Source organism: Lutra lutra, chromosome 2 (assembly GCF_902655055.1).
Source record: "Lutra lutra chromosome 2, mLutLut1.2, whole genome shotgun sequence".
Classification (NCBI taxonomy): Eukaryota; Metazoa; Chordata; class Mammalia; order Carnivora; family Mustelidae; genus Lutra; species Lutra lutra.
The window spans coordinates 106,675,352-106,693,675 of record NC_062279.1 but is presented as its reverse complement, the minus strand read 5'-3'; the positions used below and the strand labels follow the sequence as shown (position 1 = coordinate 106,693,675).

Here is an 18,324-nt window from a genome sequence, read left to right as displayed (position 1 = left end):
TTATATTTAACCAAGTTTCAGTAAAGAGCGAAGGTAATTTTTCAAGTTGCTTTTTCACTCTGATCCAAAAAGAATTAGCATCAATTATTTAACATCATCTAGTAACAATACACTACCCTTCTATATAATCTCTAAATTGGCTTAGATCTAAAACTACCATTAAACCTGTTGGAAATTATTTTTAAATTTTGCAGCCTCATTGGAACTTTTAACCACACGTATGAACTCTGAACTTTGTTAAACTGTCAACTACTGCATTCAGCAAATGATTTAAGCTATGATTGCCAAGTGGAGGGTTTGAAAACTAAGAACCTTCTACACTTGTCACATTTTATACAAAACATGGGAAAGATGGCTTCATTTTATCTTTATTCAAAAGATCTTCCACACAATTAATATGTGTTGATGTAGGTTGCCTATTTGAAGAATGTCAGTTTATGGTTTGAAGAAGAAAATGAAATAAATTCTGGTTCAAAATTACTTCTTAGGAAACAGGCTACTACTGCCACCTGGGGGAGACTCTTTCTGCTTCATTCAAGAAGGCCAAATGTGCTTGTCAGATGAATGAAAACAGTTCATGTTTTCCTTGTTACATCCACACAGGAAGACTTTTTAACTTTCTGCCCATGAAGTCATAAGGCATTCCAGATGTCTCCAAGATTCCTTCACACAGAAATACATACTTCACAGACTTTTTGAGAGGTATAGGAGAAGATGAACCAGAATATAACCATACTAAGTTTTCTACATCTTACACACTAAAGAGATAGTTGGAAAAGTATGCGTTATACAGAGAAAAAATTAAAGCTTTCAACAACAAGATGAAACCCCAATTTTAAGCAAAATGTATTTGGCCTCAATTTGTAGTTAGTTGTACTCCTTTTCTGAAATATGCTATCATTAATTGATATGGAAACTACATGTGCAGATAGATACGAGCATGTTAGTGATTGCATCAATTAGGATAAGATAATTTCAATTCCATGGAAATAGCGAAGCATTTTCTTATAGAATTTTTGAATTTATGAACTAACTACTGCTATGAACTCAATGTCTTTTGATTGCACTTACATTGTGTATCTATTTGTTGAAACTTTTGATGTAGTGTAAATGAGAAATGTTCTATCATTTTCAATGGAAAAATTGTGACCATTGCTTTTGAACGTCTAGTTTGTGTTTAATAGTTGTCAATATTGGGGTGCCTGGGTGGCTCAGTGGGTTAAAGCCTCTGCCTTCAGCTCAGGTCGTGATCCCAGGGTCCTGGGATAGAGTCCCACATTGGGCTCCCTGCTCAGCAGGGAGCCTGCTTCCCCCTCTCTCTGCCGGCCTCTCGGTCTACTTGTGATCTCTGTCTGTCAAATAAATAAATAAAATCTTAAAAAAAAAAAAAAGAAAAGAAAAAGAGAGAAAAGGATGGCTTAAAAAATAGTTGTCAATTTTGCATTTATTTATGCTAGAAAGAAGGTATTACCCATCAGCAATGCCCTAAAACAAATAATTTAATCTTGAAAATAGTTTCAGGAAGTATCTGTTGAAATGTTCAGCCTATCAGATGACAAAAACAGTTCAGTGCTGATTAGAGGAAGACAAAGAACCATTTATGGAGAGGATTCTGGTAATAGATTAACCTAATAAAATACATACAGTATCAGTCCCAGAGTGGTACGGTGACACTGTCAGAAGGTTAAAGTTCATACCAAAGAACAACTGTACCAGTTCCAGGGAAGTCTTTGTGGAAAAAGTATTTCTTTTTTTTTTTTTTTCAAGATTTTATTTATTTATTTGACAGAGAGAGATCACAAACGGGCAGAGAGGCAGGTAGAGAGAGAGGAGGAAGCAGGCTCCCTGCTGAGCAGAGAGCCCGATGCAGGGCTCGATCCCAGGACCCTGAGATCATGACCTGAGCCGAAGGCAGCGGCTTAACCCACTGAGCCACCCAGGCGCCCCGGAAAAAGTATTTCTAAGATTGGAAAAGGTAGGTGACATATAGCAAGTTATTGAGACTCTATAATAATTATTTTTTTTAATCATGCATTTGATTCAGGAGTAAAAAGAAACTTGAGTGACTGTGGTTCAGCCAACACAGCTGAATGAACTGGGTAAATTGGGGTCATCTTGAGGGACTCCAAAAATGAGTGTCTTTTGTGTGTTGGTGTGAGGTTACTTCAAAATGTTCATATTAGAGTCTAGGGAGATTGGGGTGAGGGACAATAGAGGACAAGAAATGCCAAAGGTATATAAAACTGAATAATAGAAGTAGAAGTTATAAGCAAAAATAATAAATATGCAATTTTTTAAAAGATTTTTTATTTATTTATTTGACAGAGAGAGACACAGTGAGAGAGGGAGCACAAACAGGGGGAATGGGAGGGGAATGTGAGGAAGCAGGAAGCCCGATGTGGGGCTCCATCCCAGGACCCTAGGATCATGACCTGAGCCAAAGGCAGACGCTTAAGGACTGAGACACACAGATGCCCCTAAATATGCAATTTTAATTAAATGTCCTTACTTCTGAATCAACAGGTTGAGTTCATTTGGCAATTGGCTATAGCTCCGTCTTACTGATCTAATGAAAATGATCAATGACTTTAAAATGCTTATGTTCTAGGGGCACCTGTGTGGTTAAGTCCTTAAGCATCTGCCTTCAGCTCAGGTCATGATCCCAGGGTTCTGGGATCAAACCCTGCATACTTGCGCTCCTTGCTCCATGGGAAGCCTGCTTCTCCTTCTCCCACTCCTCCTGTTTTTGTTCCTTCTTTCACTGTGTCTCTGTCTGTCAAACAAATAAATAAAATCTTTAGGAAAAATTCTTATGTTCTACACAAAAGATTACCTCCGTTTTAGGGGGGCAGTAAATGGAATAGATTCTCCCAAGATTCTCCTCCCTCTTAATTGAGCTACACAATGTGTTGGGCTTTACTTCCTTTATTCAAAAGCCAGTAAGTTACTATGGTAGATCATGGAAATGATTTATTAATTATTTCACAACAGAAATTACAAGCAGTTCTCATTTTCATCAGAATGTTGCCTGGTTGTAAAAAAAAAAAAGTAAACAAAAACAGAAATTTTCTTTAACAATATTCATGCTTCATAGGAGACAAACATTCAGGAAGTCAGGAAAGATCATTTTTTGCAGATGCCACTTGTGTGTGTATTCCAGGGGTGGGGAGATGGTGAAGTTGGGGATGTTTTTTAAAATGCCAGAAAGATCCATTTCTTCCACTCTTCTTTTCCTACTTCTCCTCCAGAAGTGATTTATTTTCAAATATTGATGCTAGCCTCGTTAATAAACCCAGAAACCTCAGCACCCATTGCTAAACCGACTCACCTGCCACATTAGTGAGTTAACACATTCCTCCTAAACATGGTTTACATCATCTTCATGTAATTTGTTTTTTTCCTGCTCATTTTCCTGCAATTATTGCTTCCTCATCTCTTCTTTGTCTGTATTTGACTTCTCCCTCCTCTCCCATTGCAAACTACCAATATTATTTTAATCTTCCTGTTCTCACTGGGGTGTCTCCACTTTAGTGGAGCACCCCTCCATGCTTTAGTCACTATGAATGAGGGGTAAGTAAACCAAAAGTAGTACCAGGAATGTTCCAGGCCAAGTAAGAAGGCTTACATTGGTGAATATTGAAGCCTAACTGCTTATGCTGAACCTTTGTTTACCCACAGACATGACAGACTCTAACAAGATGATCATCAACTTGGCCCTCTTTGGCATGACTCAGAGTGGAAAAAGTTCTGCTGGGAATATTCTTCTGGGAAGCACTGACTTCCACAGCAGCTTTTCTCCATGTTCTGTAACCAAAGATTGTTGTCTGGGCCGCAGTTGTCACCTCTGTGGCTTCATGCGTCGAGGGGGGCAAGAGATAACCCTGCAGATCCAGGTCTTGGACACTCCAGGTTATCCACACAGCAGGTTGAAACAAGAGCATGTCAAACAGGAAGTCAAGGAGGCCCTGGCACATCACTTCGGGCAAGAGGGTCTCCATCTTGCACTGCTGGTCCAGAGAGCAGACGTGCCTCTCTGTGGACAGGAAGCATCTTCCTCAGTTCAGATGATTCAGGTAATACAAAAAGGCAATTACACTAATTCCGTTATTTCTATTTGGAGAACATTATCCTATGACAATCTGTTTAAAAGACTAGTTTAGAGCAAGTTTAAAACAACTGTTGGGTGATGGGTATTAAGGAAGGCACGTATTGCATGGACCACTGGGTGTTATACGCAAACAATGAATCACGGAACACTACATCCAAAACTAATGATGTACTGTATGGTGACAAACATAACATTAAAAAAAAGAGAGAGAGTGACAAAAAAATAAGTGTTGGTCACATAGAAATGGTAAAAATTACTTGATTTTTCCTACCAAGAGTCATTTTTACAATTTCCTTTAGAGGAATTCAGTTAGTCATTTTACATCTAAGACACAGACAAACTCCTCCGCATCCCCAAGTAAGATGCTAGACTTCAGAGGTTAACTGACCCATGAGTGAATTTGTAAATGTGTTCTTCAGACCACCAGCTTCAGAATCAACTGGGCTGTTGTTAAAAATGCATATTCATCCAAGCCATACTGAATTTCAAGAGTAGAACCTGCATACCTGCATTTGCATAAATGGTCCATTTTTTTTTAATAGCAAAGTTTAAGAACTACTAAAACTTGTATCCATTTAACATCAAGGGCACAATCTCATAGTTTACCAACAAATGGGTGTTCATTCACTGATTTAGTCATTGAAAACTGTATCAGTTACTTATATAGAGCTTAATGACTGATGAACAATATATCAGTCCTGTCCTTAAAAAACTTACAGTCTAGAAGAGACAAATAGTTAAACAAGTACAAGACAATACACTAAGTGCCAAAGTAGTATAATGTATGGCCTGGGAAAAAGTAGGTTTCACTGTGGCTTTATTGATAGGAAAGACATCAGGAATTTCAGATGCTCTGAGTGCCTCGTCATCTGTAGGGTCAGCAACTGATTCACTGTAGCCAAGAAAAGACCACAGAGACCTCAGCGTGAACATGAATAACTTATGCCACCCTTGCCTAGTGGTTTGTTTGTTCATTTATTAGAAGTCACTAAACTGGAAGCCTGTTTAGCCAGTCTAGGTAAGGATCTGGGAATAGGGCGGGCTTATGGATATGGCTATAACTAGGAGATGGAGGGAGTAATACTTGCATATGGTACATACACATGTATGAACCAGGTCCATCTATAACCAACAATTCCTGGAAACTGCTCATTGAGCTGCTCCATTCTACTCATCTCTTGATTCTCTAGTCTGGGGCCACCCAAATTTAACCGTTGGACTTGACTAGGATTACTCAGTAGCCTCATTAAGTCACCAAGGTTAAGAGAACTCTCCACTACTAGAAGCTCCACAGGTAAACTACAGGGAGAATACAGAGCAGACATTTTTTCACTCAAGAATTTGTATAAATGATACTCTTCTTTCAACCAATCTCTGATCACATAGATACAAGATCTGTTACACTTAGAAAGATAGTATACTTAGATTCAAATAAATATTTTTTTCCCTTTAACTTGTTAAGGCATAAGATTGATCTAAATGACAGACACACTTTTTTTTCAGTAACTGCATGTTTCTAAAAATGAAAAAAAAAAAAAAGAGCCATATGTGAAATCACAACAAACTAGCAGAAAAAATTCGGGTGACAAGAGTATAAAAAATATTCTTCATCATCTAACTCCTGAAAAATCAAGGACATGCTGTGCAAAAGCAAAGAAGAGAAGATGATTGCAATTAAGAAACAATGTGGGATCTAGACAACCCACAAACTTCCCCAAACGATTAAAGACTACATTTCAAACAATATTTCTGGTAGAAATCAAGTGAGGGAAAACCTGTTGCCATTCCACCAGTGTAATTTTTTAAATAAGTTTTTTAAAGTTCATTTAAAGCTGTTATTAAGTTGAAGGTACAGATGGATATAAATCAGTAAATTCAGTAAATGCACAAATATTTCTCAAAAACTAACCTCTTTCCTTATGTCTCCAGATTGTTCTCTATGCTCGTCCTATGCTTAGCTGAAAAGGGTATTTTAAAAGACATACAATTTAAGGGTGCCTGGGTGGCTCAGTCAATTTAGCATCTGCCTTCGGCTCTGGTCATGATGGTGGGGTTCTGGGATTGAGCCCTGCATCATTGGGCTCCCTGCTCAGTAGGAAGTCTGCTTCTCCCTCTGCCTCTGCCTGCCACTCCTCCTGCTTATGTGCTCTCTCTCTTTCTCTCTCTCTCTCTCTCTCTGCCAAATAAATAAAACATCTTAAAAAAAAAAAAGACATACATTTTAAAAATAGACTTTTTTCCAGTTTTAGGATATAGAGCTCTATTGTAATCCCTTAATTTTTTTTATACAAGTGAATTTGATTCATACATGCCTCTGATCTTTTTAAAAAGTCCCTGGCATACAGCCGCCTTCTCTTACCACTGCTTTCTTAATTCAGTGTCCAGTTCATGACTTAAAGGCAGAGAGGAGATGGGCTACAGTTAAACTCAGATCCAGAATTTTTTTTTCTAAAATAAATATCTTTTCCCTCCCAGGAAAACTGAGAAGCCAAGATTTAGTAACATACAGAGGGGCCCATGACCCCTGGGAGGCACTGCAGTCCTATTCTGAGCTTCTATCACAATTTTTGGTTGAAGATCGCCTATGCACAAGCTGGCTGTTTATGACCTTCTTCCTGAAGGTGCTTCAGTTACTGGTGGCAGCCATCTGGATGTGCTCACAGATTAGGAGCAGCTGCAGAATGTCTTAATATTCAACAGGACCAACAGCTGTTAGGAAGAGCAAGGAGTTGTTAAGGTCCTCTTGGTTCCAGACACACCCTGGATTTCTTTTTCTTCCTGGCTTATGCAAAATGGGGGATGGAATATCTGCCTTCTCCCTTTTGCTTTCCTCCCTTCTGGCGGCACTCATGCCTGCCTTGGAAGGAGCCTACAAGGCCAGTGCCAGAGAAGTGACCTGTTCTTTCTTGTACCTCCCTGTGGTCTCTTCAAATATCTCTTTTAATTTGTGCTCTAATATTTTTAGAGGGGTTATAGACTGCCAGCAATGACAAATGAAACATTTCCCCAAATGATCCCTTTTTTTAAATTTATGTTAGGCCTTCATAATTTATAGCAAAATGGTGGACATGTGAGTCATCTCCCCAAAATTGGGAAATAAAGGGAATGATTCATCTAAATATTATCTGAATATCATTTGAATATTATTTAAAAATCCACAAATAATGAATAAGAGAAGACAATAAAATCACCTTAAGAAAAGTGCTAGCAATCAGCCAAACTGCACTAGGAATTGAATCCAGGAATTGACTAAAGTCCAAATTTTTTCCACTACATGGTATCATGTATTATTACTGTACATAATCAGGCTTTAAGCAGATATTTTGTATTTAGAATGAACAACTCAAATGTTGGTGTTACAGGTGGGTGTGTACACAAAAGGCTCAGAGAGGCGAATGCAAAGCCTGAAAATACTTAACAAAGATAACGAGCTTAGTTCTTGGAAAGAATTTAGTTGAAAAATAAGCCTTCTTACAATTCTAAGTATGTGACTATAAATATTACTACGAGTTTCTTGGCTTCGGTTCCTCGCTTTTAAAATGAGGATAATTTTACCTATGTTCAAGAGTTTTAAGGGTTTTGTTTAATGACGTAATATGCTCTGCATTTTGCTTGACTTAGAGTAGATTCATAGAAAATTACTATCATTGTTAACATTTTTATTGTTTTTATCACTATGCAGATTGTAATGAGTACCTCATTCAGATGAATTACTGGATATGAGCAATCTATTATAGATAAGAGCATGGCTTCTAGAGTAAGTTATACTTGTGGTCAAGATCCTACTTAGTTACTTGTTTGCTTTGGGACCTCGGGCAAGTAGCTCCTCTAAATTTCAATCTCTTCATTGGTAAATTGGGAAAAATAATAGTGTCTACTTGACTGGGTTATTTTCAGGACTAATTTCGTATTAACATAATAGTAAATTTACTCAGGCACTAGCACAAGATGAGTGCACACTAAGTGTCATCTATGGGCATTATAATTTTATTGTTAATGTTTGTCTTACACTAAAATTAAGACATATTATTTGTAAACTTCTTCAGGATTATCTTGCCCAGAGTGAAATCAAGTTTACACAGCCCTGATGTATAAGAACTTCCCTATTAATTTAGAAAAAAAAAAATCCGGGAAGAAAATTCACTGGCTTAGTAAAGGTTAAAGTAAGAAGCTCCAGTTTAGTGGGAAGGACATGGTCTAGGCGGGTAGGGGACCTCTGTTATAGGCCCGGGCCTGCCGACAGTCCAGCTGTGAGGCTTTGGCCATTTAACATCACATGTCACAATATTTCCTTCTATAAAATATGCCAATTTGGACAAAAGATCTCTAAGGTTGAATATTTACTGAATCTGATCTAACAAAGTCTTATCATTCAGCTCTCGGCAAAAGAAATGTGGTGCTTTAAGTGGGATGAGAGTAAGGGAAGAGTATGAAATATAAAGAATGGTCCTTATTGTCCTCCTGTTCCATGATAATTTTTTTCTCAGTTGATGTAATAGTTGGCTTTTTAGAAAATTCCCCCTAAAAAGTCCAGATGCTATGATTTCATCAACCACAAACAAATGGGGCAGGGCTGGTGAGGTCCTGGGAAAATGAACATAATTCCTGGAAAACACAGTTTATATCCTAACTAGTTGTCCCAAAAGGACTAGATGGACTCATACCCATTAGCACTCTGAAACCAAACAATTCATGATTGATTGTAAAATTTCCATCTAGCTTAGTACTATATTTAAATTATTAACACCAGATAACTTACATTAACTCATCTTACTCTTGGAATTCTATGTGAGGTATTCTTTCTCTGGGTCCATAGAGAACACGTTTGGCCACTAACGTGATGACTATACACCAAGCGACACTACTTTCAAATAGTCAACTATTTTCCAGCCAAAAATCAATCTAAAGATTATAAGCTAAATCAACCATTCTCTTCTATTTTTGGCAGTAATTCAAAAGTGCAATTTCTCTCACAGTTTAGGACATGAGCATCCTTTCATAAATAACTATCAACATGTAAAAACTTCCCAGTGGCTGAACACAAGGACTTGCAAGTGGTGTTGAGCTTACAAATCTATTTTCCTTAGGTGGTTTAACTCATTTTCCCTGAATGTTATTATAGTTTAAAGTAGAGGAAATATCTGGTGGAGACAAAAAGGGAATGTGTTAATGTTACAACCCAGAAAACCAGGAACTAAAGATATACTGTTAAAGTTATACAGTGATACCATTGAACGCAATGAGTACTCACCTAGCAAGAGAAGAATTCTATATTATAATATAGGACTCAGGAAGGGATCACTTGGGCCAAACAGTTTATTTAGCATGAATTTTTATTATGGTAATGTTTCAAAAAATATTTAATGACAAATGTGGTTCATGCATCAACCAAAACCCAGGGGGTAGACCTGGAGGTAGCACTCAAGAGGTTAAGGGTAGTGTCTATTTATTAACTTGTAATATACATTTCAATATTATAACCATCAAAATAAACAGATCAATATTGGATAAACAATAAACAATCAATAATGAATATTAGAACTGGCTCTAAATTTGTGAAACTTTCAGAGATAAGAATGTTCAAAGATCAATAATTTCACTTTAGAGAACTCCCAATACTATACACTATACAATCTCCAATAAGGCTCAATCACTCTCTTTACTTTGTACATCTTCACTGCCCTATAAGTCTCTTGTTGATTCCTATGCTTGAAGCATCATCACATGCTAGAAACTGCATCTGACTCCTCCCTTTACCTTCACTTTCCACCCCCACCCCAAACCGGGCCAAATGTCTGCCTCTATAGCACCAATATATTTTCTATCACAATACCTGCAGTTACAACAAATGGAAAATATTTTCTTTTCTGTCTGTCCCTCTTCCTCAGTTCTAAGTTAGTACAAAAGAATCTCCACTAGACATAAGCAGAAAAGTGTATGTCATGGTCCACTCTGTGTTCCTGAAACAAAGTAACCCTCAGTATATCTTTGCAGAAGGAATAAATCACCTGGAGTTCTTTTTAAAATTCAAATTCCCAGGTTCCATCCCTAAAAATTCTGATACATTTTTGGCAAGCATCTCAAGTGGTTCTGATGTACATAACCCAGAAATCTCTTTATTCCCAGAATCTAGATCTATTTAGCACTTCATAAAGTTTTCAACTATTTGTATTAATTTGCTAGGGCTGCCACAACAAATTTCACTACTTGGGTGTCTTTTAAGCAACAGAAGTGTATTATCTCAGTTCTGGAGGCTAGGAATCTGAAATGAACATTAGCAGGATTAATTCCTTCTGTGGGCTGTAAGTGAAGAATCTATCCAAGGGTCTTGACTTTCTTTCTTTATGTTTTTATCCCATTTTCCCGTGTATTCATATGTTTGTCCAAATTTCTCTGTTTTATAAGGACACCAATCACATTGCTTAGTGGCCTTAACTTGACTAATTATATTGGCAACAACCCTATGCCAAATAAAGTCACATTCTGAAGTACTATAGGTTAGGATTTCAACATATGAGTTTGGAGTGGGATACACAATTCAAACCATAACACCTGTTCATTTTGCGCTCTTTGATCTTTTCCACAAGAAATACATTACAACATACTAAGTATGACAAGTGTTGCTATGTCACTATTAGCTAAAATGTGATGTTGACATTACACATCTATTAGATTTACAAACAGCTATCTTCTTTAAAAGTTGGGTTAATTTAAATTTTGCTAATTTATGTTTTGAGGGCACATAAGAATATACCAATTAAAATACCCTTTTAAAAGTTCTTTTGTAAGGTTTAGAATCTATTAAAAATAATTATTTATTGGGGCACCTGGGTGGCTCAGTGGGTTAAGCCTCTGCCTTCAGCTCAGGTCATGATCTCGGGCTCTCTGCTCAGCGGGGAGCCTTCTTCCTCCTCTCTGCCTGCTTCTCTGCCTACTTGTGATCGCTCTCTGTCAAATAAATAAATTAAATCTTTAAAAAAATAATTATTCATTTAATGTACTGATCCTGAAACTTCAATTCAGATTTTCTTCAGGCAGGGCACTTTTAGGAGAACCAGAAATATACAATTATTCTATGGTGCAGACAAATTTTAAACAGATATGAGGAAAAATTTGGACTTATTCATTGAGAGGGTCTGAATGTGAAAGAGAAAGTACAGACTACATGCAAATCCATGGGCATGAACTATAGAACAAAAGAGAAATTTTACAGGAAGGTAAATTTTGTGTCCCAAAGATTAAACTTCAAAACTGAAGACTCAAAACAGGGACGCCTGAGTGGCTCAGTTGGTTAAGCAGCTGCCTTCGGCTCAGGTCATGATCCCAGAGTTGTGGGATCAAGTCCCATGTCGGAATCCTTGCCCCGCAGGGAGCCTGCTTCTCCCTCTACCACTCTGTCTGCCTGTGCTCGCTCTCTGTCTCTCTTTAAAAAAAAAAAAAACAAACAAAACTGAAGATTCAAAACAAATAAATAAAACCCTAAGCCTTCTGTTTGAGGTGATGGTGAGGCTCCAAACTCCAAATTAGTCCAACCAATTTCTATTGAGAGTTTACAACGTGAGGCTTTGATAAGAAAGACATAGATTCTACCTTCCAAAAGCTCACAGAGATAAATACATAAATACATAGCTCTGATAAATGACAAACTGTATTAGGAATAGTAATTGGTAACCATGGTCTAGATATGTTTAAATTTAAATATATTGTCCCACAGTTGCCATATTTCCATATTATTTACCTGTCTGGATTCTTCCTCCTTTCCTTCCTTTCTCTCTCTTCCTCTTTCTCTCTTCATTTTCAGTTTTTCAGTTTTATAAATACCAATCCTACATTTGTTATATACATTGAAAATAGTTTCCCAACCTGTCTTTCAGATTTTTTAAACCCGAGTTTGTATTATCTCCCACAAAGCATTATGTTGAATTTCAAAAGGAATAAAGTGTGTAAAGTGACGAGCATAGTATCTACCACTAAATATTAGTTATTCTCCCTTCTTTCTTCCTTCTGATTACTAGAGGTCCTGGATATTTGTTATATTTATTCCTAGGTATTTAATATTTTTCTGAAGACTCAAAAATAAAATACCTTAAACCTTCCACTTAAGATGATGGTGAGGGTCTAAACTCCAAATTGCTATTACAAACTGGTAGCACCTTTGAAAATATTTTGGTAACAAGAATATTTGGAATGAAAGGAATGTCATTTTACTTTCACAATGTCATGATTTCCTATAACTTTTGGAATATTAAAAATGTTAAATGATTATTTCTAGACACCCTCCACATTGTGTGAACAATTTGCCACATTGTGTTGCTTCCATTTTATATCAGCTTATTTTCACTAATCAAACAAGACTTTATTCCATAACCAACTTCCACACATTACTAAACAAAGGAATACCAGTCTTCAATGTTTTTCAACCACATTAGAGGAAGTCATCTGATAAACTGGGCTTGATTCTGGCATGTGAAGTGAAGAGGATTCGAATCACAGTAATATTTTGTAGTTGTTCCAAATCACTAAATGTAATTTGATCTTAGCTTTTCCATTACATGTCATCTGATTAATCAATAGATTGTAACCAGATTATGTAATTATAAATCCTCAGAAGATACTTCTAGTTATGATAATAACACAACATTACTACAAAAAAAAAATAGGATAATTCCCTTGGCCGAAGTCCTTTGACTTAAAGGAACTGTAGTTCTAATAGCTTCAGGTTGTCAGGTAAATATAAATTATTGCTGAATGTTGTAAATGAAATTGTATCATATGCAGCATTAATAATACACAGTTCTGAAGTTGTATATACATAAATTATAAGAGCAAATTAAAAAGAAGAAAGCCTTTTTTTTAACAAACTCTGCCCATCTCTCTATTTCTTTCCATTATTTGACCCCATCTTCACTCCCCATTACATATATCAGCTTTTAGTAACATGACAGACATCCAGATCTGTTGACTGTCTATATCTAATATATGTCTAATAACTAATATATGTCTAAAAGCTATCCTTTGCTTGTGTTTGAGGACTATGGGTCAAGTCAAATACCCATTTAACTTCTTCTTTCTTTCAGGAACTTCTGGGACATGCTTGGAAGAATTACACTGCCATTCTTTTCACCCATGCAGAGAAAATAGAAGAAGCTGGGTTCACTGAAGATAAATACTTGTGTGAGGCCTCCGATACACTGCTGACCCTGCTAAATTCTATTCAGCGCAGATATATTTTCCAGTATAAAAAAGGAAACTCACTTAATGAACAAAGAATAATAATCTTAGAAAGAATCATGGAATTTATAAAAGAAAATTGTTACCAAGTTCTTACCTTTAAATAAAATTTAGATAAAAGGAAAAGAGCATTGGGTTTTAGAGTCAGAAACCTTCTTTCAAAATGCCTCTGTTAGAATGGATGAGAACTGTCAGAATTCCCATAGGCTGCTGGTTAGAGTGTACATTGGTATAACCAATTTTGGACAACTGTTTGGCAGTTAAGAAGAATATAAAGTAATCAAAATTCCTAACACAAATCCTATGACACAGCGACTGCCCTCCTAAGTATACATTCAGCAGAAATGTGTATATTTGTGCACTAAAACACATGTGTGTGTATAAGAATGCTCATAGCAGTACTATTCATAATAGCTAAGTAGCTATTGGAAATTATCCAAATGTCCATTAACAGTTAAATGGATAAGCAAATTGAGGTATATTCACACAATGGAGTATTATACAATAATGAGAATGAGCAAACTACAACAGCATGTAACAATATCAATGAACTACCCAAACAGAAAGTTGAAAGAAGCCAGACATAAAATAGGATATATTGTATGATCCTATTTATATAAAGTTCAAAAACAGTCCAAACTGATGTAATATAAACTACTCTGATGTTAGAAGTGCTGGAAATCAGGAGAGATCACTCTCTGGAGAGGATAATTAGCATGCTCTGGGTAGCTTCTGAGATTCTGGTGATGTTTCGTTTTCTGACCTGGAGACTGGTTTCAGAGTGTTCACTTTGTGAAAATTCAACAACGAACAGTTCTGATTCATAAACTGTTTGGTATATCTGTTATATTTAAATAAAAGTTAAAATGAAAAATTACTACCTATATTTTAAAAACCATCTCCACTACTTACTTGATGCTAGACAAGGAAAATTATTTAATCCTGTGAAATCCTCATTTGGAATATCCTCTTGATAGTTACTCTAATGATTAAACAACTTGGCTCATGGTAGATGCTCAATAAATGTTAACTTTCTTTTCCCACCTTCTTATGACCTGTGGTTCCTATTTAGGGTTGGAAATGCAGGTAAAAATTCAGAGCCTAGCCTTGCGGCAGAAACAAGGGTAACAATAATAAAAAATGAATAAAACCTTGCCTGAAGAAGAGCCTTCTCTACTTTATAAAGTTTGTCACTTTGGCTTAGTAGAGAGCTCCAGGATGGTCTCAAGGCAGCAGTGAGGACTGAAGGAAAATAATTCTAGTCGATCATAACACCCAAGACTACCACTAAATCAAAACTGGGTCACCCTCATGTTTAACATTTGTACATGAGCTTTATAATTTATAAAATTCTTTAACTAAGATAGTTCCTAATTTACAAACAGCTTGGTTTCATCTTTTTTAAGTGTGCAATACACTAATTTCCTATCAGAAATAGGGTTATAGCTTATGATTATTCTCCCCGGTAAGCTCTCAAAAGCCTACTTGATGCTTAATTTTACCTGAACTCTAGCATAAATGGTATTAGAAAACCTAGAACCAATTTAATTGTAAAGTGAGAGCTTCAACAATGGAGCTGATTTAAGAACTAAATAAAAAATTGACACTTCCCTAGGGGTTGGTCACTTGGTGACAGAAAAAGATATTTACATATTTAAGAATTCATTTATTTATTTGAGAGAGAGAGAGAGAGAGAGGGAGAGTACAAGTTGGAGGGAGAAGCAGAGGCAGAGAGAGAAGCAGCCTCCCCGCTGAACAGTGAGCCCAATGTGGGGCTCCACCCCAGGACCTTGAGATCATGACCTGAGCCAAAATCAGATGCTTAACCAACTGAGCCGCCCAAGTGCCCCCAGGGATTTGAGGCTGAGAAGCTGAAACTGAAGTGAGTGGTGAAGAGAGGGGGAAATTCAGGTTTTAAGCCCTTCATATCCTTCATTCATGTGATGTCAACTCTTCTAGAACATAAATACTAGTTTCAGGAAAAATATATTACACAGAACATTAAGGGTTCAAGACCTTTGGTGTTAATAATTGATAGAGGGAAGGTGTCACCACCAGTTTCAAAGAGGAAGACTTCTGTGATATTCTTCCTTGAATTATTTTTATATCATCATATGCATGTATATATACGTAACTCCCTAAATGTGATCATATAACATACTTGACTTTCTTTTAGTAGTCTTATATTTTGCTTTTTTGGTTTGCCATTACCTCTCTCCTCTTCCACCTCTCCTTCTCCTAATGCACATCAGCCAATTAGAAAGAGCTCACATCAACAAAGAGCATGACATACACCATTCCTATTTTCTGCATGTCCAAGTAAATTACACAGAGTACACATATACATATAAGTATGTGGAGGACTTTCATCTTATTTTTGTTTATTTATTTAACTTATTTTTGATGTGGAGAGGGGAAGGGGAAAGAAAGGGAGAGAGAGAGAATCTTCATGAGATCATGACCTGAGCTGACATCAAGAGCCAGACGCTTAATCGACTAAGTCACCCAGCTGCGCTGACTTTTGTTTTTTCTTTTTTTTTAAAGATTTTCACATTAAACTCTCTATAGTATCCTTTTTTTTTCCACTTAATACTACCTCATAAAAATTCCTTCAACTCTGAAATGTAACTTATTAAATTCAACCCTTCTAACACTTAAGTGTATTTTTAACAGTCTGTGCAACTGCTTCTCTATTGATGTGTACTCCAGTTTTCTGCCACCCAAAGTCATGCTCCAACTATTTCTGTATATGTATTTTTATATAATATTGATTTTTCCCCTGTAAGTTATATTCCACAAGTTATATTCCCTGTAATTTATATTCCGCCTGAAAGTATACATACAATTTAATTTCAATATATCTTACCAATTTCTTTTCATATTGTAAGAAATTTTATTTTCACCACCGTTTCTGTACCTTTCCCTATATTCTTGTCACCAATCAGTGTTACCATCTTAAATACCTACTGCTAACACGTTTGATAAATGTAAAATCATCTTACCTTAATTTGCATTTCCCAGACTACTATAAGAGTAACTCTATAAGCATGTTGCTCATTTAGATTTACTCATCTATGAATTGTCTCTTCACATTCTTTGTCCTTTTTATCAATTTTCTATTGGATTACTTCTTACAATGATTCTTTGCTTGACCGACACTTCTGTCAGGCTTAAACTTCTCCTAGCCCCACCTATGCACTTCCTTGTAAAATCTAGTCTCAGCAAGAACTCTGGTAAGTCAGTTTAACCAAGACCCTCCCACTCTCAATATCTGATCAGGTTCCTAGTCTCCACCACCTCCCAAGTGACCCCTGATCCCCACCCTGCTCCTTACTTGTGAATTCCCACTTGCCTATGCTACACTGGGAGTTGAGCCCAATCTCTTTCCCAACTCTAAAATTCCATTGCAGTAGTCCTATACCTATCTTGATGTTCCTATAAAAAGACTGCCTTACCATCTTTAACAACTGTCATTGAATTTTTTTCTTTTTTAACACTCCCTGCTTGGCAAAATAGAAGAGCTCAATGTATACAATAGATATTAGTCTTCCATCTGTCTTTTATGTTGCTTTTTTTGGTCAATTCTATTATTTATCCTTTAACTTTGTTTATGAGAACTTTTGCCAAACTAAATTTGTGAATTTTCTTATACTCATGTATTTCTATGTACATCATACAAGATACGGTTTTAGTTTCACTTCCTTCCAGATGGGTAACCAATTATATTTTCTCTATTAAATCATCCTTTTCCTACTGAAGAAAGATAAACAGATAGACAGAGGGAGGTAGATTTTATATATAGAGAGAGATTTCCTGTATCTATTTCTGGATCTACTTTGGATTCTTATTTCTTTCCATTACCTATTTTATATTACTATCAATACCAGAATGATTTAATCAAAATGGCTTTATATTATTCCTTGACATCTAGAACAAGTTTCTTATGTTTCTCTTATTTTATGTTACCGTGTTTCTTGCATTTTTCTTTTCCTTTACTAAATAAGCTTTGCTGATCCTTGATAATTTGAAATTTCTAACTGATATGCATTAAGGATTATTTCCTTATTCCTGAATTTAGAATCAAGCACTATTGCATGATAACAAAGTAACAACTACTTCCCTAGCCGAGAACTTTCTTTCTACATAGCATCATGCCCTCACCTACTAAAATAGACCTTTGGAACACTTGCATTTCCTCCCTATCCTTCCATGTCCTCCTTAGGGAAGAGGGCTTTGGAATGTTTTTCTTTCCCCATTACCAGATCTTGCTAAGACACTTAATTAAAGACTTCCCTGACAGATTGCCCCTTCTGTTCAAAAGTCTTTTCTTAACAATTACATTGACCATTCCCAGTAGCTTACCACTAGCTCTTTTAACTTAATATACAAATATTAGAAGGTCCATTCCTTAACAGTGTTTTCATCTTCCCTCATCTTCATAATTAGTGTTATATATACTCCTAATATACTCTTAATTCTAGCACAGTATCCAAGAGGCATTAAATTCTAGACATGTTCTTCTATGTTCCATTATGAAGCAGCAATCCTTACACCTCACAATAATCAGCATAATGGATGTAGAAAACTAATTCGTTAGCTGGTAGCAGGTAGTTGAATCACAAGAATGGTGAGACACTGAAGTGAACATCTTTTTGCTGTGCTGTACTCTACTGGAAGTTGGGTTGGGTTTTTTTGTTTGTTTTTTTTTTTTTAGATAACTGAGCATGTATATCCATTGAATAAATTCACCATAACTGGGGATAATTACAACTTGCAACAAAAGAACCATGTAACCAAAACTAGCTTTAGGTAAAAGAAATTATGTCTAGAGAGTTCATCTTTGGTATCCCACCACCTTTCCCATTAGGCTATAATTTGCGATCTTTCCTTATTGTAATCTTTCCTTCAGAGGCCCAGTCTGTGCACTATTCTCACCTGGAAGACAAAAACCTCTATTGAGCTTTGTATTTGAAAGTGCTTTGTAT

The 18,324-nt window shown here is 36.3% G+C and overlaps 1 protein-coding gene across 2 annotated transcripts; it reads left to right on the top strand.

The window, feature by feature from the left end:
- Window positions 1-1,684: 1,684 nt before the first annotated feature.
- GIMD1 (GIMAP family P-loop NTPase domain containing 1) lies at window positions 1,685-14,236 on the top strand. Of its 2 annotated transcripts, XM_047718158.1 has the most exons (4): window positions 1,685-1,741; window positions 1,955-1,975; window positions 3,679-4,073; window positions 13,186-14,236. In XM_047718158.1, the coding sequence occupies exons 3-4, from the start codon at window positions 3,681-3,683 to the stop codon at window positions 13,444-13,446; spliced, it is 654 nt and encodes a 217-aa protein (XP_047574114.1). In that variant the 5' UTR covers window positions 1,685-1,741; window positions 1,955-1,975; window positions 3,679-3,680; the 3' UTR covers window positions 13,447-14,236. The 2 variants fall into 2 exon arrangements, with proteins under 2 accessions (XP_047574114.1, XP_047574113.1); XM_047718157.1 differs by lacking the exons at window positions 1,685-1,741; window positions 1,955-1,975 and having other exon boundaries at window positions 3,654-4,073.
- The last annotated feature ends 4,088 nt before the right edge of the window (window positions 14,237-18,324 follow it).

Excerpts from the sequence above, each read along its gene's own strand:
- GIMD1 (XM_047718157.1), top strand. The coding sequence starts at position 3,654 with ATGCTGAACCTTTGTTTACCCACAGACATGACAGACTCTAACAAGATG. Across the intron at positions 4,074-13,185 it reads CCTCAGTTCAGATGATTCAG|GAACTTCTGGGACATGCTTG; the intron begins GTAATACAAAAA and ends TCTTTCTTTCAG.